Source organism: Mustela erminea, chromosome 4 (assembly GCF_009829155.1).
Source record: "Mustela erminea isolate mMusErm1 chromosome 4, mMusErm1.Pri, whole genome shotgun sequence".
Lineage (NCBI taxonomy): Eukaryota > Metazoa > Chordata > Mammalia > Carnivora > Mustelidae > Mustela > Mustela erminea.
In genome coordinates, this window is record NC_045617.1 from 40769249 (window position 1) to 40787382 (window position 18134).

Sequence of the window (18134 nt, forward strand, 5' to 3'; positions counted from 1 at the left end):
CAAAGAAAGAAAGTTAAGTATGTCAATGTGAGGGCAAATTAAAATCAGAAGTCAAAACTGTTTGATGGACTTAATGGCAGTCACCGTTAGCCAAAATGACAGCTGTTTTGGTGTACCAATGGAAGCAGAATCAGTGTGAAAAGGAGTCAAAGGTGAGTAGAAACAGAAAATGAAGACAGCAAGTTTAGATAACTGTTCTGGAGGTCTGGCTGTGCAAAGAAAAAAGAGAGGTAAGAAGTTCCCTGGAGAATACTGACCAACCAAAATTTTAAAGAGAGAGGAAACATTGGTCACTTAGAGTAAAACCTTAAATACTTAATGCATGATTTTCCTATCTTTCCACTCAAAAGTTTAACACAGTCCACATATCAACACCCAAGTGATTTATACACAGATTCACACCCTTCAATTGTACCTTTGGTGAAGATTATTTATTTCTTCATCTTTGCGATTTATTTCCACTCTAGCGGTTTTGATAAGTGCTGAAATATTCTTCTTAAGAGATTGGTTTTCATTTTTTAAGCTGAAATTCTAAACACCATAAAATACATTTAAAGTACATACAGAAATAAAGTATATGTCTACAGGATTATTAAACTTATATAATACAACTGATGATTACTGAATGTGCTAACTATATGCCAGGCATCACACTTTTTATCTTATGTAATTCTCAAAAAAGTCCGACGAGAAGCACTATTATGCTCATTATACAGCAGAGATTCAAAGATGAATGGCACCAGAGCAAGGCCAGTCCAACTGAAACTACTTAAAACAGGGTTCAGAATGAAAAGGCAATAAAAAGTTCAATAAAGGGATGTCTGGGTGGCTCAGTCGGTTGGGCATCTGCTTTTGGCTCGGGTCATGATCCCAGAGTCCTGGGAACAAGTCCCACGATAGGTTCCCCGCTCAGAGGGGAGCCTGCTTCTTCCTCTGCCTGCTGCTCCCCCTGCCTGCTCGTGCTATCTATCTCTGACTCATTCTGGCAAATAAATAAATAGAATCTTTAAAAAAAAAAACAAAGAAGAAGTTCAATAAAAAGACAAGAAGAAAGTTCTGCCTGGGTCATTATCTTGAAAACTGAAAATAAAAATGGTAGAATTTTATTATATTTAACAACTATTAAGTTTACCTTAAGTTAACTTGTAACAGTTTAACTGTTTAAGTTAAACTTGTTTAACTTAAGTTTAACTTGTAACAATGTACCAAACCCAGGATGAACAAAGAATGAATTTATTAGTACTAACTGGTTCTTTGGGGAAAAGGGAAACAAAGAGAAATTACTTTACAAAAAAAAAACACAAATAAAAACCAGAACAAGACATGACATTCCTGTATGCTGTATCATGTTCACAAAAAAAGTCACTCTTGCAAAAATTGTGAAGGCATCACCATTTTCTCCCAATGGCCATTCTAAAGTTTGCTCCTCAAACCAATCTCTTTCAAACCACCTGATCCCATCTCCATTAATTTTCCATTATTTAACTGTTAACTAGTCTAACAGACCTTTACGTAAATGTCATTTAACACATCAATCCGTTTTCTTATATTAGTTTCCTTGACACAGGAAATAATGCATGTTTTGCCAGATTTGCTGTTTCATTTAACACTAAAAAAAGAGTTTCCTTATAAACTGCCAACACTTTAGCATCTTAATTTCTAACAAAATCAATTTAACACATTTTGACTTAAAATTTAAAAAAAAAAAAAAAAAGGCCCTAGGGCCTCAGTAAAGTTTCTCTCTCATTGACTGGAGCAGTAAAACAAAAAGGCAAAAATATTCACTATAATCCTACCTGTGTCTGTATTTCCTTAAACTTTTTCATCAGCTCTTTCATTTGCAGCTGACATTTACCATATTCTACTTGCAACTGTAAGATAGAAAAAGATTAACTTAAGCATCATTCTAAATTATTTTCTTAGGTTAAGTGACATTTCAGAATATTTTAAAATTTAGAAAATCAACCTACTATGAAGGATAGACAAGGTCTATTCTACTAACAGATATTTAGTAAAATTACGAGTTCTAAAAATTGTCCCAACCAAAAACTTATTCTGTTCAGTTTCACATTCAATCCAGACCTTAAAATTCAAGGGAGAAAGAAATTTGTCTGAATTAAGGCTTGGGACATTTTAAAACTTAGAACAAATCATGAAAAGATAAAATGTTTTATTATACTGATTGCCTGTTGAGGTTTTATATATTCAGACACTTAAATTTAATCAACCAAAATTATAACTAAATTTAGACAAAATTATAACTAAATTTCTCATCTCAACAAAATATTTATCCAAAGGACATAAAAACAGGATCTCAAAAACGATTGTTTTAAAAAGCAGATCTGAAGGCACAGACTGACTTAAATATTCTTTTAGACTAAGAGCTAACTCTTAAACACAGAATGTTTAATAGTAAGCTGATGCCTGAACTTCAGAAGCTACAAAAGGTAAAATAACTGTCCTTAATTCTGGCAAACCATACATCATTATATGTTGCCTCCTTTGCAGTTCCTTCTTCAGTCAGGATTTCTTCATATAAATCCAAACAATTTCGGGATAGCACACATGATTTGGACGCAATGTCTAAAACAAACAAACAAAAAGCTCTTAAAATATGTACTTTCTGATTCAATCCTATCAAAATTGCAATGTCATTTTTCCACATAACTGGAAACAACAGTCCTAAAATTCATATGAAACCACAAAAGACAGCAAATACACAAAGCTATCTTGAAAAAGAAGACCAAAGCTGGAGGCATTATATCTACTGATTTCAAACTCAAAGTAATCAAAACTGTATGCTACTGGCATAAAAACAGACACACAGATCAGGGAAAACAGAACAGAGAGTCCAGAAACATATATGTATCATCAGTTAATTTATGACAGAGAAGCCAACAATATACAATGGGGAATGGATAAGCTCTTTCAATAAACGGTGTTGGAAAACTGGACCCCAACTTACTCCACACACAAAAATCAACTCAAAATGGATTAAAGACTTAAATGTGAGACCCAAAACTAAAAACTCTCAGGAAAATAAATATAAGGGTAAGTTTTTAGACATCAGTCTTGGCAAAGATTTTCTGGATCTGACATTAAAGGCAAGGGAAATAAAAGCAAAAACAAACAAGCAGGACTACATCAAACTAAAAAGCTTTAGCACAGGAGAACCTGGGTGGCTCAGTGAATTCAGTTTTCAACTCCTGATTCCAGGTCAGGTCATGCTATCAGGGTCATGAGATCAAGCCCCACCTTAGGTTCCACGATAACTTACAGAACCTGCTTAAGAGTCTCTCTCCCTTTCCCAAGCTCATGCTCTTACTCTCTCCCCCCAAATTAATTGATTAATTAATAAAAATAAGCTTCAGCACAGCAAAGGAAACCATCAACAAAATGAAAAAGCAACTCAAAGAATGGGAGAAAATACTTGCAAAGTATATATCTGACAGGGGGTTAATATCCAAAACATACAAAGAGCTCATACCACTCAACAGCCAAAAAAAAAAAAAGAGAGAGAGAGAGAGAGAGAGAAAAGAAAGGAAAAAAAAAGAATCTGATGGGAAAATGGGCAGAAAAACTGAATAGACATTTTTCCAAAGACATAAAAATGGCCAACAGGAACATGAAAAGGTGCTCCACATGACTAATTACAGGGAAATGCAAATCAAAAAACCACAATGAGATATTGCCTTACACCTGTTTTTGTTTTTTTAAGATTTTATTTATTTATTTGAGAGGCAGAGATCACAAGTAAGCAGAGAGGCAGGCAGAGAGAGAGGAGGAAGCAGGCTCCCAGCTGAGCAGAGAGCCCGATGCGGGGCTCGATCCCAGGACCCTGGGATCATGACCTGAGCTGAAGGCAGAGCCTTTAACCCACTGAGCCACCCAGGCGCCCCGCCTTACACCTATTAAAATGTCTATCATCAAAAAGACAAGAGATAAAAATATACATATAGCATAGGGAATATAGTCAATAATAATGTAAAACTTTGTATAGTGACAAATGGTAACTACACTTACCATGATGACCACTGCTTAAGGTACAGAACTGTCAAATCACTATGCTGTATACTTGAAACTATTATAATGCTGTATGACAAGTATACTTCAATAAAATAAATGAATAAATAAAAAGCATTTGCCGCAATTAGCAAGTAAACGTTTAGTAAAGGTTGCTGCTGGTTGTATCAGAAACTTCCCCTTAAAAAAACAACAACCATGAGACAACAAGTGTTGGCAAAGCCGTGGAGGAAATGGAACCCTTGTGCATGGTTGGCAGGAATATAAACTGGTGCAGTACTGGAAAACACTGTGGAGATTCCTCAAAGACTTAAAATTAGAACTATGATATGATTCAGCAATCCCACATCTGGATATTTATCCAAAGGACATAAAAACAGGATCTCAAAGAGCCTGCAAACCCATGTTCACTAAAGCATTATTCACAATAACCAAGATATAGAAAGAACCTAAGTGTTCACTAACAGATGGTTAAAGGTGATGTGGTATGTTAAAAAAAGAAAAAAATATATATGTATATTTACACACACACACACACACACACACACACACAATGAGATATTATTCAGCCATGAGAAGGAAGGATATCCAGCCATTTGCAACTACATGGATGGACCTTGAGGACATTATACTAAATGAAACAAGACAGAGAAAGACAAATACAGTACGATATCAACTTATATGTGAAATCTAAAAATGCCAAATACATAGAAACAGAGACTGGAATGATGGTCATCAGGGACTGGGGTGGGGGGTCGGGGAAGAAGAGATGTTGATCAAAGAGTATAAACTCCCAGCTCTAAGATGAGTAAGTTCAGGAGATCTAAAATACAGCATAATGATTATAGTTAATCACACTGTATTACATACTTAAAAGTTCCCAAGAAAATACATCTTAAATGTTCTCACCATAAAAAAGAGATGATAATTATGTAACAGGATTGATGCAGGTGTTAGCTTAGGCTAAAGGGTAATCATTTTGCAACACATATGTGTATCAAAACAATACTTACATACCTTAAACTTATACAACATTAAATGTCAACTATATCCCAGTAAACTGGGAAAAAAAGAAAATATATGTGCTAAGTTTTTTGAGGTTGTGTCTATTTCAAGTCAAAGGGCTATACATTTCTCCACCCCCTGCATTTCATCCAAATTGATACTGATTAGAAAACCAATTTACCTAAAGCACTTGTGTCAACAAATCAGTACCGTATCTGCTCAAAGATATCTTATTATTGCTTTGAGATAATTCTGATTATGGAAAGGTTTCTAATTTGGATAGGTCATTAGTTTCTCTGCATATCATACTCTTACAGATACACTTGAAAACATTTATAGCAACTACCCTTTTCAAAAGTTCTAATGTCATGTAAGCCGTGACAGTATGAGTAGTAATATATGTATACACAACAACAACAGTCTGCATTTTAATGGTACAAAATATATTTGCTCAAGGTCCAGTTAAATCTGAGACCTAGATGATAACAAACCTAAGTGCTAATCTGTTTTACTGATCAAACTTTAGACAAGAAAATAATTACCTAAGTAAAATTATTCCAAAGAATGGTCAAATTATTCAGGAACGATGCATTACTCTGAGAACTGTAACAAAATAAATATTGCTAATAGCAATATAAAATATAAAAAAGAACCTATTTTATTTTAGAATTTACATACCAGAAACAGCACTGTCCAATCCAGCATATATGTCCAAAGAACCTTCATCATTATTTTTAAGAGGAGAAGCTGCAAGAAAATCAAAGACTTGTTAAAAATGATTTTATGCACTTAGTGAAGTTTTTCTACTCCTACTCTGGGGAGCCAGGAAAAGGAGACTTTATCAGTCGTATACCACAAAAGACCATTGTTTTTAAGTTTTTATATATCCTTATAAACAGAAAGATCTCAATACATAGATTTATGACTCAGCGTCCTTTAGGCTTAAAAACTCACTTTCAAAAAGAAACTTTTGACAAGGTTCCAATTCCAATTACAGCACAGTAGTTCTATCAGACCAATCCCCCTGCTGAGAACAACTATAAACTCCAAGCAAACTGTTAAAAGCTATCCATAGTCAAATGCTCTACCACTAAACTATTATTGTGGTGATCATTTCCCATTACATACAAATACTCAATCATTATGTCATACACCTAATACAACTAATACGAAGTTGTATGTGTAATTATACCTCAATTTGAAAAAAGGTGGGGGGAGCAATCTAAAAAGCAAAAAAGCAACCCAAAGCAGGCAAAAATTGAAGAGGAGACAATACCTGAAAAACAGTCTTAAGTGTGTCCCCTATCCTTTTATTACAATTTTTTGTAATAAAATTTTTTGTAGAAGGATACGCCCTAATTAAAGCCAACAATGGGCAGTGAAAACTCTGATGGAAACCTCTAGTCCTAATAGCTTGAAGAACAAGAGAAAGAACTTGGGAGGGATAACAGCAACTAGAAACTAAGAAAGAAAATTCAGAGAGCTGGAGAATATTCCCCAAATTGGGTCCAAATCTCCAAGTGACCCCCAAAGTACATAAAGGCTAAAACTCCAAAATGTCGGGGCACCTGGGTGGCTCAGTGGGTTGAAGCCTCTGTCTTCAGGTCAGGTCATGATCCCAGAGTCCTGGGATCAAGCCCCACATCTGGCTCTCTGCTCAGCGGGAAGCCTGCTTCCCCCTCTCTCTCTGCCTGCCTCTCTGCCTACTTGTGATCTCTGTCAAATAAATAAAATCTTAAAAAAAAAAAATTAAAAAAAAAAAATCTCCAAAATGTCCAGCTAAAGTTAAAATACCTGAACAGGGTTTTCAGCTGCTATCCACCACAGGTAAGAGAGAAGTTCAGCTAAGTTAAATACTTGCTAAAAGTAAAAACAACATTCTTCCAAGCAATATAGCATAATCCAAATATCTCTAGAACATAACAGAATTCAGTGTCCAGAATGCAATCCAAAATTACTACATAGGAAGAAACAAAACAAAACAAACAAACAAACAAAAAAGAAAATCCTAAAACTGAAAACTACAATTTCTAATTTTTAAAAAAATTCACTGAATGTTCTTGACAGCTGAGCCAGTGAATTTGAAGATAAATCAATAAAAACTACCCAATCTGAAGAATAGAGAGAAAAAGATTTAAAACAAAATCAAACAAATAAACAAAAAACAACAAAAGTCTTAGTAACCTATAGGATAATTTCAAAAGTTCTCACATACTATATATCTGGAGTCCCAGAAGAGAGATGGGGACAAAATAATTATTCTATAAAAATACTAAAGAGTACTAGAAGGACTAAAAATGATAAATAATTGAGTAAATATAAAAGACAAATTTTCCTTAATTTGATTAACTTAATTTTTTTAAAGATACATAGAATGGTTTAGAGCAAAAATTACAGCTTTGTATCATGAGATTTATGACATCTTTAACATAAAAGGACGAATGGAGGTTAAAGACAACTATACATACAAGATTCTACATCTTAGGTGAAAAGGTACAATACTAGAAAGTAGACCACAAAGTGTTAAAGAAGTATACTGCAATCCCTTGAGCAACCACTAAAAAATAATGCAAAGAGGTGTAGTCCATAAAGCTAATATATAAATTGGAATGGAATTTTTAAATATATGTTGAATATATTTTCAACATACATATTCAAAATATATTCAACATTTGAAAGAAGTCACGAAAATCAGAAAGAAAAAAACTAATGAGAAAAACTAAAATAAAGAATTAAAATGATGATTAAATTCCAAACATAATAATACAGAAAATTCAAGGGTTAACTGACAAATAAAAATAGCAGATTGAATAAAATTATTGTATCAATGTTAAATTTACTGAAATTGATAATTATGCTGTTGTTATACTAGAAAACCTAACTTTCTCTTATGAAATGCACAGTGAAGTATATAAATAATATATGCAATTTACACATAACAAATACCTATTTTGTATTTCTTTGGATATGGCAATAAATATCATTACCACTTATACTGGCAAAGTTGTTAATTTCATTAAATTTAAGAGACCCAAAAGCATACAATAAGAAAGTTCACATTTACTAAGTATTTCCTATTTGCCAGGCACTTTACTGTATTAATTCATTTGTGTGTGAGAAGAAAAAGTTGATGAGTGGTATCAGTGAACATACATTATTTTATAGTTAAATAAATTTAGAAGAACAGTTAAAATGAGCTCTTACCAGAAAATACATCATATAAACTTGTTCCATCACCGTTGTCATCATCTGCTGCCATGATCCTATTTCCTTTTGACAGTCGCCATCTAAAGTATTAAATATAAAGATTTTCCACTTAAAATCAACCTCACAAGTCAGAGAGTGAACCTAGCTTTAAGTTAAAAAGCAACTTCTAAATTTGGACACAATGAATAAATTCACTCCCTATCACACTTTTTAAAAAGTGCCTAACATTTTCCAAAACCTTAAACTTGCTTATTATAGTTAAGCCATGTCACAAAGTAAATGATGCTGATTTTATAAAATAGAACAAAACACAAATTAACTTTTATACAAAAGTAAGCCAACTATCATACTAAATAAGTACAATTATATGCTGAGTTCTAGGAGTCTTCTTAGCAAAACATCCAACCTGGAGTTGGTCTTGGGAACTCCACACTTACATGTTTTCACCAGTAAGACACTAAGACAGGAACAACAAAGAAATTTGATAATATACGAGGCCTGGTAAAGATGTGAGAAAAGAGGTATTCTCATACGTCACCCAAGTGTAAACTGGTGCAAGCTGTACGGAGGCAATCTGACAATAGCTACCAAATTTTTAAATGCAAATAATCTTTGACCCAACAAGTCATATCTAGTAATGTGTTCTACAGATATACAAGCACATGGTAAAGATGTACATAAACGAATATCCAGTGCAGTGCTGTTTGTAGTGGCAAGAATAGAAGCAACAAAAGAATCCAAAACAAACCAAAAAATGTGACTTATCTGACAGTCTCCAATCTGCCAGTAAAATGTGATGAATGGCGCCTATGGTCAATGAACTGTGGCTACTGAGGGTTATTAAGGATACCTAGAGCTGTGCACTTCCGCTCCCACCAAGATATACTCTTAACAGCCAGGTTACATTTCCTACCAAATCCAATTATGCCAGTTTCCTTATTTTTTTTAAGTAATAGTATTAGGAGAGGCGCCTGGGTGGCTCAGTGGGTTAAAGCCTCTGCCTTCAGCTCAGGTCATGCAGGCGCCCTCTTTTTTTGTTTTAAAGTATTATCGGGGCACCTGGGGGGCTCATTGGGTTAAAGCCTCTGCCTTCGGCTCAGGTCATGGTCCCAGGGTCCTGGGATCGAGCCCCACATCCGGCTCTCTGCTCAGCGGGGAGCCTCCTTCCTCCTCTCTCTGCCTGCCTCTCTGCCTACTTGTCATCTTTGCCTGTCAAATAAATAAATAAAATCTTAAAAAAAAAAAAAAAAGACTTTGCCTATTAAGTTAAAAGTAGGAAATCAATAGAACTGAAAAAAACCTGGATCTTTTTATCTGTCACTGGTCTTAAATTTTTCTACAGTTGCTTATGGAAACATTGTCCACACCTTTATCTCTATAGGTTCCTGACCACTAAAAGTATGTTCTTAATTACTTACAAATTTAATACAAAGTGACAGCTCATTTCTTAGTCATGTCATATGTTACATTTAGAGTTCTTCAAAATTATTTTTGAGAATAATATACACAAGAATATGAAAGAGTCAAATTATATATGTGATTTCTCACCATGTACACGTAAGAAGTTAAAGGAACTGTGGCCATTAATCATGTCTCTCAATTTCAGATCCACCCTTCTGTGATAATGAAGAATGACCTTGGAAATATTTCTGCTTTGTAACGGGCTCGGTGTTAAACCTTATCAGTAGAGAGCACTGGAGAGACACTGGAAAGGAAGGTTTTCCTTCCTAGTTTCAGTGTGCCTGGCTACTCAGGCTCCTGCAGAACATCTAGTTCCTGCAGCAGACAGTCTTTCCAGCACCAGGCTCCTGCAGGGCACCGTCTCTCTATATACTTGCCTCCCGTAAGTGAGGTTTCTATTACAAAGGACTCCTGTAGGACCCAGCTTACTCCTGCTAGCCTCCTGGAGAGCACAGTTTCTCCAACTCTTGGATCCCACAGCACTTGACAGCCAGCAGCACCCAGGAGCTTCCTTATGCATCTCTTCTACCAGATTCAAAGCAGTGTCACCAGCAGGGCACTTAGCAACTTCTCTGCCTTTCACTTGTCCCCAGCCATGAACCTTTCAAGGAGGGCGAAGACAGCCCCTCCTTGGATGATCTATCTCAACCCTACAGGTACTGGCCACTCCCTCTATCTTCTTCTATTCCTACCTTCTTTAGAGTTATCTTTAACTCTTTTTTTTTTTTTAAGATTTTATTTATTCATTTGACAGACAAAGATCACAAGTAGGCAGAGAGAGAGGAAGAAGCAGGGTCCCTGCTGAGCAGAGAGCCAGATGCAGGACTCGATCCCAGGACCCTGGGATCACGGCCTGAGCTGAAAGCAGAGACTTTAACCCACTGAGCCACCCAGGAGCCCCTAGAGTTGTCTTTAACTCTTACTAACCAATTCCCAGTTATTCTAACCGTCTGTTAATAATTCTTTTTCTAGAGGCACGGGGCTGGTTTCATCAGTAGTAGAACATGTGACTCTTGTTCTCAGGAACATGAGGTCAAGCCCCACACTGGGCATGGTGCCTACTTTTAAAAAATAAATAATAAATAAATAAATAAATAAAATAATAATTCTTTAAGTATTTTCTCTTCAAATTACTGTATGGTCTTTGTCTCCTAATTAAATCCTACCTGATACCATCAAATTACTGTATGGTCTTTGTCTCCTGATTAAATCCTACCTGATACAGATAAGAGTCATAACAGAGATTTTAACACACTTTTCTCTGCTGATGAAACAGTTAATTAATGATACAAGTCTGAATACAAAACTGACAGATCTGACCTGATTTTCTATCTCTGCATGCAATAATTCAGAGAACTTATATTATGTTCAGGTACATCTATAAGAATTGACTGTCATGACAGTAATTTTTAACAAGTATCAAATAACTTGTGTCAGAAATTATATCAGAACTTGTATCAACAAGTATCAGAGAACGAGCTTTTAAAAAAACCAACAAAATTGGGGCGCCTGGGTGGCTCAGTGGGTTAAAGCCTCGGCCTTTGGCTCAGGTCATGATCCCAGGGTCCTGGGATCGAGTCCCACATCGGGCTCTCTGCTCAGCAGGGACCCTGCTTCCTCCTCTCTCTCTGCCTGCCTCTCTGCCTACTTGTGATCTTTGTCTGTCAAATAAATAAATAAAATCTTTAAAAGAACAACAACAACAACAAAATTCAGGGGTGTGTGTCTGGCTCAGTCTGTACAGTGCATGATTATTAATTTCAGGGTCTTGAGTTCAAGTCCCATGGTGCGCAGGGACCCACTTTTTAAAAAATAAATAAAATTCAAAGTTAATAACGCACTCTTAAATTTCCCAGCTTCTTTGGAAATTTGCAAAGAAAGATCAAAGAACAAATATTAATAGAAATGAGGAAACATAGAACTGAATCACAATGAATACACCATAAAGCAAAGTTTGTGGAATACAATCAAAATAGTACTTTTAGAGGAAAAGAAGACAAAGTATTAATGGGTTCATCATCCAACTCGAGAAGTTAGAAAAAGGTCCAATAAATGTGTATAGTTTAAAAAAAAAAAACCAAAGAGGGGCGCCTGGGTGGCTCAGTGGGTTAAGGGTCCTGGGATCGAGCCCCGTGTCAGGCTCTTTGCTCAGCAGGGAGCCTGCTTCCCTTCCTCTCTCTCTCTGACCGCCTCTCTGCCTACTTGTGATCTGTCTGTCAAATAATTTAAAAAAAAAAAAAAAAAACAAAGAAAGAAACACATAAAGGACAGAAATTAATAAAAAGCAACAAGCACTAGAAAGATGAATAAATAGGGGCGTCTGGGTGGCTCAGTTGGTTAAGCCACTGCCGTCCGTTCAGGTCATGATCCCAGAGTCCTGGGATCAAGTACCACATTGGGCTCCCAGCTCTGCGGGGAGTCTGCTTCTCCCTCTGATCTTCTCCCCTCTCATGCTCTTTCTCTCTCAAATAAATAAATAAAATCTTTTAAAAAAAATAAAATAGAGATGAATAAATACATTTATATTTATGTTAGTTCTTTGAAAAGACAAATTAAATAGGCATATCCTGGGCCAAACTGGTTAAGAGAAAGTAGGTACAAACATTAGGAATAAGAAAGGAGGGGCATTGGGGCGCCTGGATGGCTCAGTGGGTTAAACCTCTGCCTTCAGCTCAGGTCATGATCTCAGGGTCCTGGGATTGAGCCCCACCTGGGCACTCTGCTCAGCAGGGAGCCTGCTTACCCCCCTCTCTCTGCCTGTCTTCTGCCTACTTGTGATCTCTCTGTCAAATAAATAAATAACATCTTTTTTTTTTTTAAATAAATAAAATCTTAAAAAAAAAAAAAGAAAGGAGGGGCACCTGGGTGGCTCAGAGGGATAAGCCACTGCCTTTGGCTCAGGTCATGATCTCAGGGTCCTGGGATGGAGCCCAACATCGGGCTCTCTGCCCTGCTTCCTCCTGCCTCTCTGCCTACTTGTGATCTCTCTCTCTCTGTCAAACAAACTAAAAAGAAAAAAAGAAAAAGAAAGAAAGAAAAAAGAAAAGAAAGGAGTGACAGCTTCACCTACAGCAGAGATTCCATTATTGAAAGAAAGCTCTAAGCAAAATATATCACTGTGTCCTTTCTATATATGGCCTCTTTTCAATTTAAGATTACATTTTTGTGGAAATTCCTAAAGAAATGTCCATCTCACCCACTGGACTGTAAGCTCCATGAAGACCAGGACTGGCTCTGTCTGTTCATCAGTGTAGCCCCAGCTCTCAGTACAGGGCCTTGCAAGTCAGTAGGTAATAAAAAAAGTATCTGTTGAATTACTGATATTCCTAATCTATTCATGACAACTCTGAAGTTCCTAGCTTTGATAACAAGGTAGTCACACCTTTAACTGAAATAGAGAACCAAAGAAAGTAGGATGAATTATCTGTAGGACATGCAGGTAAAGATGTCTAACAGATAACTGAAAACTAAAGTATGCAGCACAAAAGACAAAATGTAATTGGTAAAGGTCAGATTACTCTCTTGAAATCACAAAGGCCAGTGTTTCTCCTGGAAGAGGGAGGAGGAAGAGGAAGGATTATGTACCAGAATCCCTCGGAAAGAGGGGTTTATTCACATGTGCTCTCACCTTCCCCCAAATGAGGATCTCAATATATAATGCAAGGTACTACTGACAGAGGAAGTGTTGTACCTATGCAAAGTGGAGAGGCAAAATTTTACATGTTGAGAACCATGATGATGAAAGAAAATTGCTGCAAGGTTACTCATAAACATTTTACGAACAATCCTAATGGATTCAGATGTGAAGATGAAGCAGATGAGAGAAGGATTACCTTGTCTTTTGTGACAGGACAATGTTGTAAAAAGACAGTCTAAAGGCAATTTCCTTTAAAAAAGAAAAAAAAATGAAAGACTGAAATAAGCATCTCTAGAGAAAAACAGGAAAAAGCACGGGGAGGAGAGTGTATTTTAAGGTTCATGGGAAAGGCTAAATGTAATACAGCAAGATTCCTGAAGAAAATGTAAAGGGAAAACAATAACAAACGCTATATAAACTGAACACTACATGCCTGGGCCTTAAATGTTCCAAATACATTGATTTCAATCTTCTCAAAGTCCCATAAAGTACATACTATTCTTTTTTCCTGTTTTATAGATGAGGAAACAAATAACAAATGATTAAGAAATTTGTTCCAAGGTCAAAGAGCTGATAAGTGGCATATCTGGGATTAGATTCCAGCTCCTTCATTAAAGCCAAATGACAAAATCAGGAATATTCGCCAGAGATAAAAGTATAATTTTTTTCTTGAAAGTGGGCCACCTCTCGTGAAATGGGAAGAAACGCTAGAAGATCATTGGGGTGGGGGCTGCGGAATTCTTGCCCTGGTCTCAGTCCCACTCCAGTCAAAGCAGCACTGAGCAAGATGGGGGAGGGGCACTGAGGAAGGGGAAAGGTTTGGAGCTGTAGGTGTGGAGGATGCAAAAGACCAGGGAAGAATCCGGGAAGGACTAGGACCGAATCAGAGCCAACGTCAACTTGATCCCTCAAGCACAAACCCTGCGCTTCTGCTAATTCTACAGTAACATCTGAGTTGGGGCCAACTATGTGTCAGGCGCTGTTTTGGGCTTCGTGGAGATCAAGATAACTTCTCCGGGTATTACGGTCTCGGAAACAACCAACATCACTGATGACCTGACATTAAGGAAAGACACATTCCTCCAGAATCGCATGAGAAAGCTGTAAGGAGTACATTCCACGACAAGATTGGGTTGGGGGGGAGGGGCGGGAGGAGCAGTCGAAAGGGCAGTTCCTACGTGCGCTCGCCCCAAACACCCCTGGATACTCTCGAAGAACCAAAGAGCGACACGAATGAGAGACCAGAAACTGCACCCGAGGGCGGCGGGAACGCAGCTACCTGCGGGCCCCGGACACCAGGCGCGCCCCCTCCCCCGACTCCGCGGCTCCCTTGGACTCCCTGGCTCCCCAGAAACCGCCGGCTTCCGCTCGGGGCACTACCACGCCATTCAGTCTCTTCCCCAACAGCCCCGAGCGGACCAGACCCCCAAATCAACTTACCCGCCCTGCCTAGCCCAAGAGAGCCGGGGATCCCTTCTGGACACCGAGGTCTCCCAGGCATCTCCACCAATGCCAGAACGCACTCAGGACGCGAAGGCGGGACTGAGCATCCATGGCCAATCAGACCAGACGTAAAGTACGTCCCGGCGCACATAACTAGTTCCCGCCTTTGGGAGGGCGGAAAAAAAAAAACACGGTTGGCGCCAAACTCGCGTAGGCTTGTGCGGACTTTAAGAGAAAGGGGCGGAGCCTAGGCCGGCCGGGGCGGGTGGGTGGAGCTTCACTCCGGGAAGGGGCGGAGCTTCAAAGAAGGTTGGGGCGGAGTCTGGGAGAAGCTCTTTAATGAAAGGGAAAGTAAGCTCTAAGAAGGCTCTGTTATTTATTTAGTCCTATATTCTATAAATTCTATTGAATGTCAACCGCGTGCTAGACGTAGTGCTGGACTCTGGCTCCATAATGATAAATAAGCTCTGTTCCTTGCCTCCGGATACTTTCCCGCTTGATAGGAAAACAATTTAGCCTTGGGCATTGGGAATTTCGAAGAGAGGACACCAATGCAAGTAGGGTAGGAGGAACAGGAGAGCTTTTTAGAGGTTAGAATACCCGAATTGTCTTATAGCAGTTGAAGATACTAGAGATGCTTGTAGGGTCTAGCCTCCAGAGGCGGGGTCTACGCCATTATTGGTGGGGAAGTAAAACAGAGATGACTTCCTCTGCTACCTGATCTGGGGATCTTCATCCTGTCGCTAGCCGTTTCCTCCTGTTTGTGCATTTTAATAACTTGTAACTGCCAATATGAACTTCTTACATATTTTTAAAAATTTTTGGAAAGATCCCCATTTGAGAAAGTATGTTCTGGAGGAACACTGGTTTCCTGGATTCTACCCCAACCAGCTTTGTTTCTGAGAAGTTAGTCAAGCATTCCAGGCAGTGGAGACTCAGAAAGAGTAGAGGGTGTGCAACTACCAGGTGTTTTGTTGCGGGAGCGTGAAATGTGAGATGAGGCTGGTGGGGAAAGCAGGGGTCAGAACATAAAAGACCTTGGATACGTCAGAGAGCTTGGAATTTACCTTTAAATGATGAGGCATTGGGGAAACCACTGAAGGATTTTACTCTTGGTGTGGTCGTGATCTGATTTGCATTATTAAAGCCCTCTGACCTTGAGAAGGAGAATTTTGAGATGCTCTAGCAGTGATCCAAGCCAGAGAAAATGAGATCTGGAAGAAGTGGTAGGTAACAGAGAGGATAGATTTAAGATATTTAGGAGATAAAATCACAAAACTTGGCAATCGATTGAAGATGGGCTTTCAGCATGGGTGCGTAATGATGACACTCATCAAAAAATGGGGCGCCTGGGTGGCTCAGTGGGTTAAGCCTCTACCTTCGGCTCAGGTCATGATCTCAGGGTCCTGGGATCAAGCCCCGCATCAGGCTTTCTGCTCAGCAGGGAGCCTGCTACCTTCCTCTCTCCGCCTGCCTACTTGTAATCTCTCTCTGTCTGTCAAATAAATAAATAAAATCTTTTTTAAAAACATTTGTTGAGAACATAAAATATATATCTCAAAAATAACTGAAGTCTTCCCCAAAACTTTTCTTCCAGACAAGAATGGCCCTATTACTGAAGTCCTTACAAAGCCTCTCATTTTACTGGTACTTAGTAAAAACTTTACACTGAATAGAAAGTAGTGATTGGTTTAAAAATATTTGCTTGGAAAGACATCAATCAGTGCCAACTTGGGAATTTGGGATGCTTCTAGAAGTCACATGATTTCTAGAAAATCATTATTTTCTTTAAAGGAAAGGAAATATAACACAGTTACATGTTTTATAAAATCTGAAGTCACAATTGCAAATGTTGCTTTAAAAAAGAAAAAAAGCAATTTCTAGGGGAGCCTGAATGTCTCAGTTGGTAGAGCATGCAACTCTGGATCTTGGGTAGTGAATTCAAGCTCACTGTTGGGGATAGAGGCTACTTTTTTTTCTTATTTATTTTTATTTGTTTTTATTATTAACATATAATGTATTTTTGCTTCAGGGCTACAAGTCTGTGATTCATCAGCCTTTTTAAAATTTTTTTAAAGATTTTTTTATTTACTTATTTGACAGATGGAGATCACAAGTAGGCAGAGAAGCAGGCAGAGAGAGAGGAGGAAGCAGGCTTAGCCACCCAGGCACCCCTGTGATTCATCAGTCTTAAACAATACACAGCACCCACCACAACACATAACCTCTCTAGTGTCCATCAAACAGCTACCTCATCCCCCATACCCTTCTCCTCTCCAGCAAGGATAGAGCTTACTTGAAAAACAACAACAGCAACAGAAAATAAGCAATTCCTGAAGATGTCCATATGTACTTCCATGGGGGTAATCTATAAGATATAGTGTTAAGAAAGGAAAAAGTACAGTATGATATGCTGGCTTTCGTGTAAGAAAAAAAAATGAGGAAAATTATATATATATACATATATATATGTATATGTATATATTTGCTTGTTTTTGCATAAGAAACACTTGAAGGGTAAATTAAAACCTAATAAAAGGGTAACTTACTAGGGAAGAAGACTGGCTGGAACGGATAGAGAGGAAAGGGAAACTCCTTTGAGTATGCCTTTTTTTAAACGTCCATTTAAGTATTTTTATATGCAAATATACATAGCTTTTCTTCCTTTTTTAACAACTGCTTTATTTTTTTATAAAAGCTTTTTGACATATAATCCACATACCATATATTTCACCTATTTAAAGTACAAAGTTGCCTTTTTATAACTTTTGCTTTTGCTTCATGGAAGTGTTTCATATATTCAAAGACTGAATCAAATCAGAAGGAAAAATTCTAAAATGAAAAACAAATTGAAATAAATGAAACTATGTAAACAAGAAAAACATAACCAAACAAAATGATTATCTCAAGTGACATTTAAACACAGTGTTCTGACTATACACCATTAGTAGGATATATTCCAAGCACAAAAAGAACTGCAGAGAAATCTTATAATGTATGTACCAGTTTTAATATTAGTCTTAATATTGTAATTTTGAAACCATTTAATGTATATTGTAAGACAATATGTAATATTTTTAGGAATCAAGATATTTAGTGAAAGAGAAAAGAGATCCAAACATAAAATCAAAAAAATTAAGGGGGAAGGAGAATAATAAAAAAAAATTTAGGGGGAAATCTTATACTGTTTTATCTGAATTGGAAATGCCAACATGACCTCATGATCTTTTAAAAATACGTATTTCTTGGGGTGCTTGGGTGGCTCAGTTGGTTAATGTCTGCCTTTGGCTCAGGTCATGATCCCAGGGTCCTGGGATGGAGCCCCACATCAGGCTCCCTGCTCATGGGGAGCCTGCTT

The 18134-nt window shown here is 37.5% G+C and overlaps 1 protein-coding gene across 3 annotated transcripts in view; it reads right to left on the reverse strand.

Annotated features, from left to right (window-relative positions):
* Nucleotides 1–14873, reverse strand: part of CASP8AP2 (caspase 8 associated protein 2) — a 31407-nt gene extending 16534 nt beyond the window's left edge. For all 3 annotated transcript variants that reach the window (XM_032339053.1, XM_032339054.1, XM_032339055.1), the window contains exons 1-6: nucleotides 14774–14873; nucleotides 8233–8315; nucleotides 5707–5775; nucleotides 2483–2583; nucleotides 1797–1871; nucleotides 416–531 (exon numbers count right to left, since the gene is read on the reverse strand). In XM_032339053.1, coding sequence (XP_032194944.1) covers nucleotides 416–531; nucleotides 1797–1871; nucleotides 2483–2583; nucleotides 5707–5775; nucleotides 8233–8287 — 416 coding nt within the window. In that variant the 5' untranslated portion in view covers nucleotides 8288–8315; nucleotides 14774–14873. The remainder of the gene's footprint in view (nucleotides 1–415; nucleotides 532–1796; nucleotides 1872–2482; nucleotides 2584–5706; nucleotides 5776–8232; nucleotides 8316–14773) is intronic.
* Between the last annotated feature and the right edge of the window lie 3261 nt (nucleotides 14874–18134).